At 46.0% G+C, this 16,289-nt stretch overlaps 1 protein-coding gene across 2 annotated transcripts in view; it reads right to left on the bottom strand.

Annotated features, from left to right (window-relative positions):
- Nucleotides 1-11,521, bottom strand: part of BIN2 (bridging integrator 2) — a 43,390-nt gene extending 31,869 nt beyond the window's left edge. Inside the window, exons 1-2 of one of the 2 annotated variants that reach the window (XM_002752478.6) lie at nt 11,390-11,521; nt 1,979-2,059 (exon numbers count right to left, since the gene is read on the bottom strand). In XM_002752478.6, coding sequence (XP_002752524.4) covers nt 1,979-2,059; nt 11,390-11,470 — 162 coding nt within the window. In that variant the 5' untranslated portion in view covers nt 11,471-11,521. The remainder of the gene's footprint in view (nt 1-1,978; nt 2,060-11,389) is intronic. The other variant, XM_035256741.3, reaches the window with a different exon arrangement.
- Between the last annotated feature and the right edge of the window lie 4,768 nt (nt 11,522-16,289).

Genomic DNA, 16,289 nt, shown 5'->3' with positions numbered 1-16,289 from the left:
CAATCTCTAAGGCTAATGTAAAAATTAAATGACTCAATGCATGTGAAGCACTGGGCCCCATGCCTTGTTCATGGTAGATGGAAAGGCAAACATTCATGGAGGTTAAACCTCTGGCATGCCCTTCTTCATGTAGATTTTCTACGTGAAATTATCTAGGCCAGGCACAGTGGCTCATGCCTGTAATCCCAGCACTTTGGGGGGCCGAGGCAGGAGAACTATTTGAGCCCAGGAGTTTGACACCAGCCTGGGCAACATGATGAAACCCTGTCTCTATTTTAAACAAAAAAGATTGAAAGAGAAATCCCAATTGAAATAAACAATGAGAATTGGAGGTTTGTTGGTGGAAATTCTAGGTCGAAGACAGAGGTATTATTTTAGATACAGGGCTCAGGAGTGGTAGATGTAGTGAGTAAAGAGGCAGTGAGAAAAACGTGGGGCTACTGACAGGCGAGGAGCCCTGGGGTGGGAAAGAGGCACTCTGGGGAGGTGGATAAGCCAAAAACTAAAGTAGCAGGGCTCACTTTGATGCTGTGTAAGGACCTGATGACGCCACTGTACCTGGGCAGTCCTGAGGGCAACAATTAAGAGAAAAGAACATTTCTGGCTGGGCGTGGTGGCTCACACCTGTAATCCCAGCACTTTGGGAGGCTGAGGTGGGGGAATCACAACTTTAGGAGTTCAAGACCAGCCTGAGCAACATGGTAGCAACATCTCTGCTGAAAATACAAAAATTAGCCGGGCATGGTGGCTCATGCCTGAAATCCCAGCTACTCAGGAGGTAGAGGCAGGAGAATTGCTTGAACCCAGGAGGCGGAGGTTGCAGTGAGCTGAGATTGCGCCATTGTACTCCAGCCTGGGTGACACAGCAAGACTCCATCTTAAAAAAAAAAAAAAAAAAAAAAGAACATTCCTCTGTTCCCCAAAATGACAGCAGCAAGAAAAAAGGTAAAGTCCTTTTATTATTTTTAAATTTATTATATTATTTTTTTGAGACAGAGTTTTCGCTCTTGTTGTCCAGGCTGAAGTGAGGTGGCTCGATCTTGACTCACCACAACCTCTGCATCCTGGGTTCAAGCGATTCTCCTGCCTCAGCCTCCTGAGTAGCTGGGATTACAGGTGCATGCCACCATGCCTGGCTAATTTTGTATTTTTAGTAGAAACGGGGTTTCTCTATGTTGGTCAGGCTGGTCTCAAACTCCTGACCTCCAATGATCCATCTGCCTCAGCCTCCCAAAGTGCTGGGATTACAGGTGTGAGCCACCATGCCCAGCCTTTATTTTATTTATTTATTTATTTATTTTTCTTTTTTTTTCCCCAATAGACCCCAGTGTTTAGTACTCCCCTCCCTGTGTCCATGTGTTCTCATTTTTCATCACCCGCCTATGAGTGAGAATATGCGGTATTTCATTTTCTGTTCTTGTGTCAGTTTGCTGAGAATTATGTTCTCCAGATTCATCCATGTCCCTACAAATGATACGAACTCATCATTTTTGATTGCTGCATAATATTCCATGGTGTATATGTGCCACATTTTCCCAATCCAGTCTATCATCGATGGGCATTTGGGTTGGTTCCAGGTCTTTGCTATTGTAAACAGTGCTGCAATGAACATTCGTGTGCATGTGTCCTTATAAGAGAACGATTTATAGTCCTTTGGATATATATTTTTTATATTTTTAGTAGAGACAGGGTTTCACCATGTTGGCCAGGTTAGTCTCAAACTCCTGACCTCAGGTGATCCTCCTGCTTCAGCCTCCCAAAGTGCTGTTATTACAGACATGAGCCACCGTGCCTGGCCAGTAAATTCCTTTAGTTTACCGAGGAAGGATAAGCAGCAGGTTACTCTGTAGCCCTTAACCCTAGGGAGAAGGTGGCTTGGTAGGGATGTTTTCAGTTTGTAGAATTTCTTGTTCTTCTGCCACTCAGCCCTCATGTCTCCTTTCTTCTTCCAAGCTTCTCTCCCCACCCTCCAGATTACCTGTTGTTGGTAGAAGTTGTTAGCGCTTTGTTCAAATCGTTCATCTTTGGTTTCTACAGTTTTCCCCAATTTCTGCAGCATCTGGGGATATAAGTCAGAAAGGCCCATAAGGTTGTTGTCGAGTCTCTCTTACTTGTTGGCCTCATATGACCCTGGCTTCAGTCAAGAATCTCACTTGTAACTGTAGGACTGTACTCTTACTAGACCAACAGAATTAGGAATGTAACAAACTGCTGAAAAAATAATCCTGTTTTATGGTTCTTCTCAAATTAGGGATAGCTCTAGAGGGTATGTAGTAGTGAGCTAGAGAGTATATATTAATATAAAGCCCAGAAGACATAAGGTATATCTGGCCAGGTGCAGTGGCTCACGCTGTAATCCCAGCACTTTGGGAGACCAACGAGGGTGGATCACCTGAGGTTGGGAGTTTAAGACCAGCCTGACCAACATGGAGAAGAAACCCTGTCTCTACTAAAAATACAAAATTAGCTGGTGCATGCCTGTAATCCCAGCTACTTGGGAGGCTGAGGCAGGAGAATCGCTTGGACCTGGGAAGTGGAGGTTGAGGTGAACAGAGATTGCACCATTGCACTCCAGCCTGGGTGACAAGAGTGAAACTCTGTCAAAAGAAAGAGAGGAGAGAGAGAGAGAGAGAGAGAGAGAGAAGAGAGAGAGAGAGAGAGAGAGAGAGAGAGAGAGAGAGAGAGAGAGAGAGAGAGAAGGAAGGAAGAAGGTATCTTTCTGAATGAATGTCGTTGTTATTATTTTTATTTTCTTTGAGAAAGGGTCTTGCTCTGTTGCTCTGGCTGTAGTACGGTGGTACAATCACAGCTTACTACAGCCTCAACCTCCCTGGGCTCAAGCAATTCTCCCACCATGGCCTCCCCAGTAGCTGGGACCACATGCTCACACCACCACACACAGCTAATTTAAAAATATTTTCTGTAGAGACAGGGTCTCACTATGTTGTTCAGGCTGGCTGAACTCCTGGGCTCAAGTGATCCTGCTGCCTCAGCCTCCCAGAGTGCTGCAATTATAGGCATGAGCTGCTAGGCTGGCTGTCATCATTATTAATATTTAAAGTGGTTTTTTTTTTAGAAGGAAGGAGGAGAGCATTATATTCAAACAAGTATTAATGAGAAAAATGTAAAATGTGCATGGCTTTTAAAGGTAAAACATGAGCCTTGAAGACATTTTTTACTTGAGAGACTGTTTTCAGCTATAGCCATAGATTCCTCTAGATAGATGAAGTGAGTGAGAGAGGTTAGGCCAGGGACAATTCCCTCCTGAGGGCTTTTGTGGAAAGCTTTGAGAGGCCCTGATATAATGCATCTGAAACTTGGCTGGACATGAATGCTATCCATGTCTCCCTCCTCTCAACTTGAAAACCTGAAAGTCAAACCATCATACTGATGTCAGTGCTAATGCAAAAGACATGCGGATTAATAAGACCCAGTCTCTGTTCTCAAAGGACACTCACTTATAAACAGGCAATTATATGTAGTAAGAAATCCCTGAGTCTTCTGCCTATAACCCCCATGTTGGAAGGAGATACCATCATCCTGCCATGCCCAAGTTAGAATCCCAGGAGTTGCCTTCAACTACTTCTCCTTCATCCTCTTCATGTCCATCTCTAGAAACCATCCTATTCTCCTAGTTTCACTGCCACAGCCTTAGTCTAGGCCCTCATTGTTTATTACCTGGCCTGCTGCAGTAGATCTACCATGCTGCTGCTTGCAACCTTCTAATGGTTCCCCATTCATCTGTTCAACACGTTTTTATTAAATGGCCAATACGGGCTGGGCCCAGTGGCTCACGCCTTTAATACCAGCACTTTGGGAGGCCAAAGCAGGAGGATCACTTGAGGTCAGGAGTTTGAGACCAACCTGGCTAACAGGGTGAAACCCTGTTTGTACTAAAAAAAAAAAAAAAAAAATTAGCTGTGCATGGTGGGAGGCTGAGGCAGGACAATCACTTGAGCCTGGGAAGCAGAGGTTGCAGTGACCCAAGATCATTCCACTGCACTCCAGCCTGGGCGACAGAGAGAAACTGTCTTACAAAAAAAAAAAAAGCCTAATATGTATCTTGAAGTAATAGTTCAAATTCTAGCTGTATGCAGGTCCTAAGGATCTGACCCTGCATTAAGCCTCACTTCTCATTCATACTCCTCCTCTCTGCAGGTCTCCTTTCTTAATACTTTTTTCTCTTTTTTTTCCTGTCTTTTTTTTTTTTTTTTTTTTTTTGAGAGAGAGTCTTCCTCTGTCACCGAGGCTAGAGTGCAATAGCACTATCTCAACTCACTGCAACCTCCGCCTCCCAAGTTCAAGCGATTCTCCTGCTCAGCCTCCAAGGTAGCTGGGATTCCAGGAGCCTGCCACCACACCCAGCTAATTTTTCTATTTTTTAGTATAGACAGGGTTTCACTGTGTTAGCCAGGCTGATCTCGAACTCCTGACCTCATAATCCACATACCTTGGCCTCCCAAAGTGCTGGGATTACAAGTGTGAGCCATCGCACCTGGCCCCCTAACACTTTTTGTTTCTTGAATAAGCCAAACTGTTGTTTGTCATAGATGCTGGTCCCTTTTTCTAGAATATCTTTTCCCACCTTGCTTGCCAGGTAAGTATCTTATAAAACCCAGTTCATACCCCATGTCTTTTGTGACACTCAGCCACATCCACTTCATCCCACTGATCAATTATTCTCTCCCTCCCAAATGCTTGCAACTTCTCTCTCTTGTATACAGTTCTATTATTGTTTTATTATTTCTATTTATTTGTTTATTCTCCTAAACTATAGGGTCCTTAAGGGTTAAGGACTTGCTTGCCTCATTTAGATTTCTCAGTATCCAGCAACTAGATAATTAATAATTGTAACAGGAAGGAGAGAAAGACTGATATAGGAGGAGATGAATGAGTGAAGCCTTGGAGTAGGATTTTGCTAGACTGAAATAGAGTATAGGGGCCAGGCACAGTGGCTCACACCTGTAACCCCAGCACTTTGGGAGGCCAAGGCAGATGGGTCACCTGATGTCAGGAGTTCGAAACCAGCCTGATCAACATGGTGAAACCCCGTCTCTACTAAATAGAAAAAAAGTTATCCAGTATGGTGATGCATGCTTGCAATCCCAGCTACTTGGGAGGCTGAGGCAGAAGAATTGCGTGAACCTGGGAAGCAGAGGTTGCAGTGAGCTGAGATTGTGACATTGTTGCACTCCAGACTGGGCAATAGAGCGAAACACTGATTTTAAAAATAATAAGAAAAATAAATAAATAAATAAATAAATAAATAAATAAATAAATAAATAAATAAAGGGTGAGGGTAGAAAGAGGATTCCAGTTAGAGATGACAGCATCAGCAAAATCATAGGAGTACACAGCTTCACGAGCTGGTTCAGCATGGCTGTTATGGGGAGTGGTGGGGTATAAAGCTAGAAAGGGAGACTGGAGTTTCATTATGAAGGTCTTTGAATGCCATGCAACAGTACCCAGATCTGGGGAGTGTGGCAGGCTCTGTGGAAAGACTCTGATTCATATCTCCATTCTTCTTCTTTTTTTTTTTTTTTAAGAGAAGTCTTGCTCTGTTGCCCAGGCTGGAGTGCAGTGGTGCGATCTTGGCTCACTGCAACCTCTGCCTCCTGGGTTCAAGCGATTCTCCTGCCTGAGCCTCTCAAGTAGCTGAGATTACAGGCGCTTGCCACTATGCCTGGCGAATTTTGTATTTTTAGTCAGGTTTCGCCATGTTGGCCAGGTTGGTCTTGAATTCCTGACCTCAGGTGATCTGCCCACCTCAGCCTCCCAAAGAGCTGGGATTACAGACATAAGCCGCCTCGCCTGGCCAGTATCTCCATTTGTAACCCAGGGTGTGTCTCATTCCTGGAGCTCTTGCTGTAGTGGTTAAGATGAAGCACTCCAGAGTTGGATATGAACTCCTATCTTACTGACTCTAAGTCTCCAGGCAAGTCACTTAAACTTTTGAGCCTCAGTTTACAGAACCCTCTTTCCCCCATTAAGATAATATTTATATCCTGGATTTATCAGGAGATTAAATGCTATTTGGCATGTAAACTGCCCCACAGAGAGCCCTCAATATATACTCACTATCATTATGTTTAGTTTTTATGCTCCCTTGCCTGTAAATGTTGTATTTCCTTTTTAATTTTGCTATATCTGTTTGTGTCTGTCTCTAAGTCCACCGCACTTGCCAGCCAGCCCTGGATGTGCACAGCCTGCCATCCTCTCTGGCTCCACCCTTCCCCATTAACAAAACACTGTCCTCTACCAGAAAGTTGCAAAACCACTTCGTTTAGTGGCAAGCGCAGCTCTTAACTTCCTTTCTGCTACCCCTCCCTTCCTTTGCCCCTATTTGGTTCTTCATAGGTAGAGAAGATAGAAAAAAATAGAAAAGAGAAAACTTAGTCTAGAGTCAGTGTAGGGGATGACTGGGGCAGATCAGTCTCCCCAATCCCCAAAAGGCTCAAGGCCAAAAGGCCTGGAGGGTGTGGGGTTGCGGGGTACTGTGAGAAACTTCCCCACCTTCCAACTTGGAAAGTAAAAATGTGTTACCATCCTGAAACATACCCCAGTGCTCTGCAACTGAAGTAATTTGTTGCCATAAGCAACAGGTACATGTTAGGGAACTGACACTATGTCATAGGTGTTCCTCCTCAATGAAAGACCTTTGAGGGAACAGGATGCACAGATGCTTGTTGTTTTCAATAAGATGTTGTTTGTTGTTTTCAGTGAGATGTTTTCAAGATGTTGTTTGTTGAAAGAATGAATAAATCCTACTTTTGGATCACTTCCTAATGAAAGCCCATATAATGCTAATCCCTAAAATTCAGCTTTGAGAATTCTGCCCCAATGTGCCTGGCCTGGCAGCTAAGTTAGAATATAGATATTTAAGGAGAAACAGCCAGAGCAAAGCAAGAAAGCAAATGTGGCAAAATGTTAACACTTAGTGAATCTGTGTGAAAAATATTCCAGTGTTCATTGATTGATTTTAACTTTTCTGTAGTTGATCAGGTTTAGGGGTGGAAATAGAGCTTCCAAAAAAAATTACGTCTGCACACGGTGGCTCACGCCTGTAATCCCAGCACTTTGGGAGGCCAAGGCACGAGGTGGGAGATCGAGACCTGTCATGTTTTAGTTTATTCCCTCAATTGGGGTAGTTTGCATAGGGCCTGGATAGTTGATACCATTATAAAATTTTGCTAAAAATTTTCTTAGGTGCAGTAAATTTATTGTGGTTATGTAGGAAATATTTATTTATTTATTTTGTGACAGAGTCTATTTAGCTCTATTGCTCAGGCTGGAGTACAGTGATATAATCTTAGCTTACTGCAACCTCTACCTCCTGGGTTCAGGTGATTCTCTTGCCTCAGCCTCCAAGCAGCTGGGACTACAGGCACACACCACCATGCTCAGCTAATTTTTATACTTTTTGGTAGAGACGGGATTTTGCCACATTGGCCAGGCTGGTCTCAAACTCCTGACCTCAGGTGATCTACTCACCTCGGCCTCCGAAAGTGCTGGGATTACAGGTGTGAGCCACAGCGCCCAGCCAGAAATCTTTATTTTTAGGATATATGATAAAGTAAGCTTTCCTTAAAACGTCCTAATATATTTTTCTAGCCTTTTCTCTGACTAATCCCTGTGTTCCAGCTCAGCTGTTATTTCTCACTCCAGGCTCCATGCGTTGCTTATGCTGGCATTTCTCAGCTAGAATGCTCTCTGACCACTTGCTTGAAAAACTACTAATCATCAATTAGCTGGGCATAGTGGCGCGTGCCTGTAATTCCAGCTACTCAGAAGGCTGAGGCAGGAGAATTGCCTGAACCCAGGAGGCGGAGGTTGGGGTGAGCCGAGATCGCGCCATTGCACTCCAGCCTGGGTAACAAGAGCGAAACTCCGTCTCAAGAAAAAAAAAAAAAAAAAACTACTAATCGTCCATAATTCCTATTTCAGATTCAGCCTCCACTATGAAACCTCTTGATTCCCCCCAATCTTTTTGTCCTCTGAATTCCCTTAAACCTGCATCCCTCAGGTCACTTATTATTATTATTATTTTACCTAGATTGTAAGCTCCGGCAAGCAAGAATGTCTCTTACCTCTAAATTCCCTGCTGGGTCCAGCCCAGTACCCTGAACAAAGGAGTTTTTCTGTAAATATTTGTTGAATTAAACCCTCTGGGATTTAAGTGGAGTAAATGTCAGCAGAGAAGACCAACAAAGGAGTGGTCAACAACGCCCCTTCCAGGGGAATCTGAGAGGTTTGCCATGAGAAATCACAAACAGATGGTGAAAGCAGTACTTTGGTTTGAAATGTGAAGATGTATCATACTAAAAAAACACACACACAATAAAGCCAGCTTAAATTCAGTCTCATGTTGAGTTTCGCCAGGAAATGGAAAACAGACCAAAAATGTGTCATCCCATTGTGTTTAATGGTCACCAGACCTCCACTCCCAGCTTTTGAGAGGATGCCTGAACAAAACGTGCTTCTACCCCTGAGCTCTGCTCCTGAGAGAGGATCAGCAGGAAGTGGGGGAAGCACAGATGTTGAGAGTGGCTTATGAGGAATGTTGTAAAGCAGCAGCCTGAGGTTAGGATTCAGAGGCAGGACACCTGGGTTTCAGTCATATTTCTGCTACTTACTAATCTCTTTTGAGCCTTGTTTCCTTATTTCTAAAACAGAGATGCTAATAACTTGCTTAAAGGGTAGAATAGATGAAAGGAGATCATACTGCTAGTATGTTGGCTCCATAAAGGGAGAGATAATCACTTTCTTACATCCCTGTCTCTAATCTGTAACAGGTGCTTGATATTTGACACATTTTGCTATTTGACACATCACTATTACTTTTTACTCAGAAGATTAAATCCAACTGCTTGCAGAAAAATCAAAGTGTTGCAAGGAATGCTTTCATTTTAGTGCAAATTTCTCCCTCTTTATCTTGCTCTCAACAACTTCTCAAGACTCAATCAAGGACTGGCTTCCGGCTGACAGCTGAGCTCCTGGCATCCCAGGCCATTTCCAACTTACCCAAGTTCAACCTCTGCCTACCCTTGTGTCTAGTCTGGGTTCAGAATATCTTGTTTTCTGCATCAACTGGGAATTCCCCACGGCAGATTTGAGTTTGCTCCTCTTTTTCTGCCTCCTTAGGGTTCAGGCCAGAAGAACCTGAGTGACTGGTTCTCTCTTTGGGAAATATTTGAGTCAAATGTGACTCCTTTTCAACATAGTTTTCTTACTATATTGAGTTTCATCAAGAACATCAACCCTCTCATTTTACAGGCCTGAGATCTGAAGCCCAGAGCAGGATATTATTTAGCCAAGGTTTGGAGTCCATGCTTACAAAGGAGTGAAAGCCCAAAGCAAGGTCATAGTGTTGACGAGAGGCTAGATGAAGACAGAAGATGCAAGAGTGAAATACAATCAATTGATATGTCTTTTATTTTTATAAATTTTTATTTTTATTTTTTTGAGACAGTGTTTCCCTCTATTGCCCCATCTTGAGTGAAGTGGTATGATCACCGCTCACTGCAGCCTTGACCTCCTGGACTCAAGTGGTCCTCCCACCTTGGCCTCCCAACATGCTGGGATTACAGGAGTGAACCACTGTGCCTGGCCTGTATGTCTTTTTAAAATTACTATTATTCATAAGTGCTTTGTCTTTTAGGGTTTTTGTTTTGTTTTGTTTCAACCACAGTGAGGCCTTCTCATCTCCAGTACTTCCTGCTCACCCACACTGTTTCTAGCTAGACCTTCCCATAGGCACTGCTCTTGGGGTCTACCAGATTTGTAAGCCTTCTGAGACGCTCAAACTAGGATCAAGGTGAAGTTGGGGTATGTGAAGTAACAAAGTCTGGCTACACAAACTCTTCCCCTTTTTCTCCTCTCTTTAGCATAACCTCAAATGATAGAAAAAGTATACACAGTCCCTCCCTTCGATTCTGGGCTCTTAAAGTCAGGAGCTACATCTACATTCCATCCGTTCTTTGCTGATAAATCAACTTGGGAGAGCTGGTTGCCCTTAAGCCTTCCCAGGGCTCAAACCAGTGTTCCACATTTAGAAGATAATAGATATTTAATTCTTTTCTTTTCTTTTTTTGAGACAGAGTTTTGCTCTTGTTGCATAGGCTGGAGTGCAATGGCACGATCTCGGTTCACCGCAACCTCCGCCTCCCAGATTCAAATGATTCTCCTGCCTCAGCCTCCAGGGTAGCTGGAATTATAGGCATGTGCCACCATGCCTGGCTACTTTTGTATTTTTAGTAGAGACCAGGTTTCTCCATGTTGGTCAGGCTGACCTCAGGTGGTCCGCCTGCCTTGGCCTCCCAAAGTGCTGGGATTACAGGCGTGAGCCACCATGCCCAGCCAAGAAGATAATAGGGATATTTCAGTTGTTAAGCAGAGCTGTTCCATCTAAATGCTTCTAAGTCCATCAGCTCTTAGAAAACCAAAACTTCTCTGTTGTAGAAGGCAGGCTGGGCTTAATAAGGAGAGAGAAAAAAAAGAAAAACAGAAACTCTATCTCAGGTCCTTCTTGTCTCTCCCTGGCTGACGCGTCTTCCCAAACCACCTTGTCTACTAGGGTGTTGGTAGTTGGAGAGCAGAAGTTCAGATTAGAAGCAAGATAATATTCTGGACAGGTAGAAACAAAAATGCCATCAAAATGTGTAGTGTCCCCAGGATCTAGATTGGCAGGCAAATAATAGATGGGCAGCCTATCTAAATGCCAGTGCTGGGGCAGGGCTACCTGGCACTAACCAAGGATGCACTCTGAACACAGATGTGGTTCATCATCCTGGGAGGTGTACTTCCCCATGCCAAAGGGAGGGTGCAGGAAGCAGATATGGGCTCCTGCTTACATCAGCTGAAACACCACCTAGAGGCCAGGCAGGATGAGGGAGGGGGAGAACTACACAGGATTATTCTAGCCTTCGGTGGACTCCCTGTCCAAGCTAAGCGAGGGTGCACCCTGGCACCCACTGCATCGCTGTCTTTGACTGGGTAAATTACCTTCTGAGGAAAATTACCCTTCAGTTTTAAATACCAATTTTGGATTGCTAGGACAAAACTTGAATCAAAGGTGGCCACCGTCGTCAGTTCCTTTCTTTCACCTTTTCTGGGTCAGCCTGAGGGTTGTCGAAGGTTCTGTCAGACTGTTGTCTCCCCAGCCACCCTCATTCTTGCCTAAGATCGGGTGGGGCTATCTCGGATCTCTCTCCAATCTGCCAATTTTCATGGAAGCCCACTCCCCACTCCCGTTTCCCCGGAAGAGAGGGAGACCCTCCTCGTCAGCCCAGGCCTTTCAGGGCCCCTGAGCGCCCTGCCCGCCCCTCCTGCCCACCAGGGCTCTGTCTTGGCTCCCTGAGGGCCGGACAGACGGCGAGGCCCGGCCGCCTACCTTCTCCTGGGCCCTGCTGAACTTCTTCTGCACCTGCTTGGCGAAGAGGCCGGCCGCGCCGCCCGCCTTGCCCTCTGCCATCCTGCCGGCTCCCCGGGGGCCGCCGCCTGGCCCCACGCCCTGTGGTTTTCTGAGGCCCCCGAAGAGGAAGTGCGGGCTCCCGTCATGCCTCGCATCCGGCCCCGGCCCTGCGCCGCACCAGGCCCTGCGCCACCCCTGACCGCCCCCCTGCCAGCCCGGAGGCCCGCCCTGCGGCCTAACACGGTCCGCTCGAGGGAGGGCGGCCCCGGGCAGCCCGGCTTGGAGGGGCGGGACGGGGCTTGCCCTCAGGCGGCGCTCGCTCGAGGCCAGCATCGGATCTCCAGCCCTGGCCCGGAACCTCGGCCCCACTGAACCGGGTCTTCCGCAGTGGGCCAAGACTCCTTCGCTCCGGAAAGCCAGTTCCCACCACCGTGAGCACTGGAAAGTAACCGCAACCGCAGGGTGGAAAATGGTGTGCGTTCCACTCAGTGATAGGACTACAGTATCGAAAACGCGTTTAGGTTCTGTGGATATGCATGCGAGGCCGCCATTAAACTGCGTTTCTTGCTCCAGGTTGCAGTGTAGGCTTTAAGCCTGGAACTGATAGGGATAGAGTGCAGAAAAAGGGCAGGACCGCCCCTGCAGCTTTGAAAGTGAGGAACAGGTCGGGCATGGTGTAATCCCAGCACTTTGGGAGGCCCAGGTGGGTGAATCGCTTGAGGTCAGGAGTTCGAGACCAGCCTGACCAATAGTGTGAAACCATGTCTTTACTGAAAATACAAAAATTACCCGGGCATGGTGGTGGGCACCTGTAGTCCCGGCTACTCAGGAGGCTGAGGCAAGAGAATTGCTTGAATCCTGAGACTGAGGTTGCAGTGAGCCAAGATCAAGCCACTGCACTCCAGCCTGGGTGACAGAGTGACACTCCATCTCAAAAAAAAAAAAAAAAACTGAGCTGGAGATAGAAACGGGGTGAGGGGGCTGGTTCCTAGGCCAGGGAATGATCGCATTGAAAAAAGGCTGAGGAGGAGAGTATGAACGCCCATGCTGGGGATAGGGAGCAGGTTTTTCTAGTTGGAGTACAGTGTAGTGGATGGAGGCAGAATGTGAACGCAGACACAGATTGTGCAAAGTGGGGTGGGGCTGTTGAGATGACAACTATTGTTTCTCTAGGGAAAAGTTCTCCAAAAAATTCCTCCCTGACCTGTTGGAGGGGATAGCTGGAGATTAGGATGCCAGGCTTGGAGGAACCATGTACTCAGATTTTACAGGGCAGGTAAAATTTCCTCAAGGAACGGAAGAATGTCAAAATAACACTTCTTAAGGAGTGGAGGAGGAAGATAGGAGACTGACACAAAATCAGAGGCCCTTGTATGCTATTGTGTTCCTGTTCTTTCCCCAAAACAGTCATTACTGCACTCAAGGTCAACTGTGTGGCAGACATGGCTGGGTGCTCTGAAACTACAGATGAATAAAATGCAGTCCCTGACCTTAAGATGCTTAAAGTCAGGTCGGTGCAGTGGTTTACACCTATAATCATAGCACTTTGGGAGGCCAAGGCAGGTGGATTGCCTGAGCTCAGGAGTTCGAGACCAGCCTGGGTAAAACAGTGAAACCCCATCTCTACTAAAATACAAAACATTAGCCAGACATGGCCATGTGCACCTGTAGTCACAGCTACTTGGGAGGCTGAGGCAGGAGAATTGCTTGAACCCAGGAGGCGGAGGTTGCAGTGAGCCAAGATTGCACCACTGCACTCCAACCTGGGCACAGAGCGAGACTCCTTCTCAAAAAAAAAAAAAAAAAAAAGATGCTTAAAGTCTGGCCAGGTGCCATGGCTCATGCCTGTAATCCCAACAGTTTAGGAGGCCAAGGAAGGTGGATTGCTTGAGCCCAGCAGTTTGAGACTAGCCTGGGCAACATAGCAAGACCTTGTCTCTGCTAAAAATACAAAAATTCACTGGGCATGGTGGCAAACACCTGTAGTCCAGCTACAAGGGAGGCCAAGGTGGGAGGATTATCTGAGCCAGGGGTGATAGAGGCTGCAGTGAGCCCTGATGGTGCCGCTGCATTCCAGCCTGGGCAAAGAGTGAGACCCTCTCTCAATAAATAAGGAATAAATATTAACAAATAAGTATATAAATAAAGATGCTTAAAGTCTGGAGGTGGTGATGGGGGTAATCAGGTGATTATAATATATTGTGATTAATTCATTTGTAGAGATGGATACAACATTTTCTGGCAATAGGTGATTAGGGTTTATTTGTTTGTTTGTAGGCAGGGTCTTGCTTTGTTGCCCAGGCTGGAGTGTAGCAGTGCCATCAGGGCTCACTGCAGCCTCTACCTCCCAGGCCCAAGTGCTCCTCTCACCTGAGCCTTCCAAGTAGCTGGGACTAAGGTGTGTGCATACCACTCCTGGCTACCCAGACTAATCTGGAAGTCTTGAGCTCAGGCAATCCACCTGCCTCAGCCTCCCAAAGTGCTGGGAGTATAGGTATGAACCATCATGCCCAGCCCGGTGATTAGGGTTTATTCTGGATTTAGCTTTGGCGATGTCCTGGAAGAGACAGGGTGACAAAAATGGAAGGGCTTGAAATTGCATGGGGAGGACTGGGGAGAAGCACGGAGAATAGCAATACTGCAGGAACACTGAGGGTAGATGGCAATGCTAACAGGTATGTCACTAGCAGAAGGAGACCAATACCTGTGTCCCTCCCAGGACTACATGGCATCCACAGCAATGCAACCCAGCCACTGGCTCCTAAGAAACTCTGTTTAGTTCCAGTATCTTGCAAACTGAAATTGATGGTCACCAAATCATATAGTGTTAGAGAAGAAACAACCTTAGAAGTTAATTAGATAGCAAAGTTGAGTCACTGAAAGGGCTGACGACTTGCCTAAAGTCACCCAGCTCCTCAGTGGTGGAACTGGGATGGGAACAGACTCAACCTCTTACAGCACATGCAGTGTTCTAGAGGCCTCTGCTGAGCCTGCCAACTCCAGGGTCTGTCTCAGCCAGTTTCTCCTTCTGTAATGTTTAATACCCTAGTCCCTCCTGTCTGGTCTTCAGTGATTGACATGAAAAGCTGATTCTCATCCTTTTTAGCCTTCCCCTTTCAGTTCCCCCTTTGCCTTCTCATAGGCCATGCTAACAGACTCAGCCTTGGCCAGGATACAGCAGAATTATCAGTTTCCCAGTTCTCTGTAGTTTATAGAACCCTGGATCCGGTTGCCTATTTTAGTCCCAGCCTTGAAGTGCTGATTCACACTTAGCTTGAGGCCCTATGTTGCTGTCGCCTCTTCCTTTCTGTTCTGTCTCTTCCCCTCAACCCTTTCTTTTCTTTGTTTAGTATCTTCTCTTCTCTCCTTTTTTCTATTCTTAGTTCTCCAGTCTCTTTTTTTTTGAGACAGGGTCTCATTCTGTTGCCCAGACTGGAATGCAGTGGCGCAATCTTGGCTCACTGCAGCCTTGACTTCCCAGGCCCAAGCAATTCTCTCGTTTCCTTTCAAATTCGTCACTTTCTTGTTTTCTTTTTCTTTCTTTCTTTTTCTTTTTCTTTTCTTTTCTTTTTTTTTTTTTAAGGCAGAGTCTTACTCTGTCTCTAGGCTGGAGTGCAGTGGCACGATCTCAGCTCACTGCAACCTCCTCCCCAGTTCAAGCGATTCTCCTGCCTCAGCCTCCCAAGTAGCTGGGACTACACCACCACGCCCAGCTAATTTCTGTATTTTTAGTAGAGATGGGGTTTCACCATGTTGGCAAGATGGTCTTGATCTCTTCACCTCATGATCCGCCTGCCTCAGCCTCCCAAAGTGCTGGGATTACAGGTGTGAGCCACTGCGCCCAGCCTCTAATTTCACTTTCTTAGTCTGCTGGTATCTGTCCTGGCTCTGAATCTTATACTTCTATCTCTGGTGTATACTAGTAGTTGCCATCACCCAGAAACTTGGGGTGGGCACTCATTTTAGGCATTGAAAGGGGAAACAAAAGAAGGATGAACCCACAGTCTACCTGGGAAACTTGGGGCATATTCAGTCACTCGGGAACTTTTTTTTTTTTGAGACAGAGTCTTGCTCAGGCTAGAGTGCAGTGGTACGATCTCAGCTCACTGCAACTTCTTCCTCCCGGGTTCAAGTGATTTTCCTGCCTCAGCCTGGGATTATAGGTGCCTGCCACTGCGCCCAGCTAATTTTTGTATTTTTAGTAGAGACAGGGTTTCACCATCTTGGCCAGGTTGGTCTCAAACTCCTGACCTCATGATCCACATGCCTCGGCCTCCCAAAGTGCTGGGATTACAGGCATAAGCCACTGGGCTGGCCCATTCAGGAACTTTTTAAAGTACTCTGTGCCTTTGAATATAGAAAATATGCACAAGAATAGGGCAAATGGGCAGATTAGTGGATAGGCAGATCCTAAAGTAACCCAAAATGGGTAATGTAAAGCTACTCCCACTGGGCTTGGGTTGTGGACTGGTAAAGGTAGCAGTGAAGGGAAGGACCAGCACACAGATGTGGTGAAATCCAGTTTGGATCCTATAACTGCATTTCTTCTAATTCAGTGGTCCCCAATATTTTTGGCACCAGGGACCGGTTTTGTGGAAGATGATTTTCCACAAACCAGGGTGGGAGATGGTTTCGAGATGATTCAAGTGCGTTACATTTATTATGTACTTTATTTCTATTATTATTACATTGTAATATATAGTGAAATAATTATACCACTCACCATAGTGTAGAATCAGTGGGAGCCTTGAGCTGGTTTTCCTACAACTAGATGGTCCTATCTGGGGGTGATGGGAGACCGTGACAAATCATCAGGCATGGGGACCTCTGCTCTAGAGGGCTTAATTATAAATAGAAAGACACAGTATAGGAATGTGTA

This window comes from Callithrix jacchus, chromosome 9, assembly GCF_049354715.1.
Source record: "Callithrix jacchus isolate 240 chromosome 9, calJac240_pri, whole genome shotgun sequence".
Taxonomy (NCBI): domain Eukaryota; kingdom Metazoa; phylum Chordata; class Mammalia; order Primates; family Cebidae; genus Callithrix; species Callithrix jacchus.
This window is presented reverse-complemented; position numbering and strand designations above follow the sequence as displayed.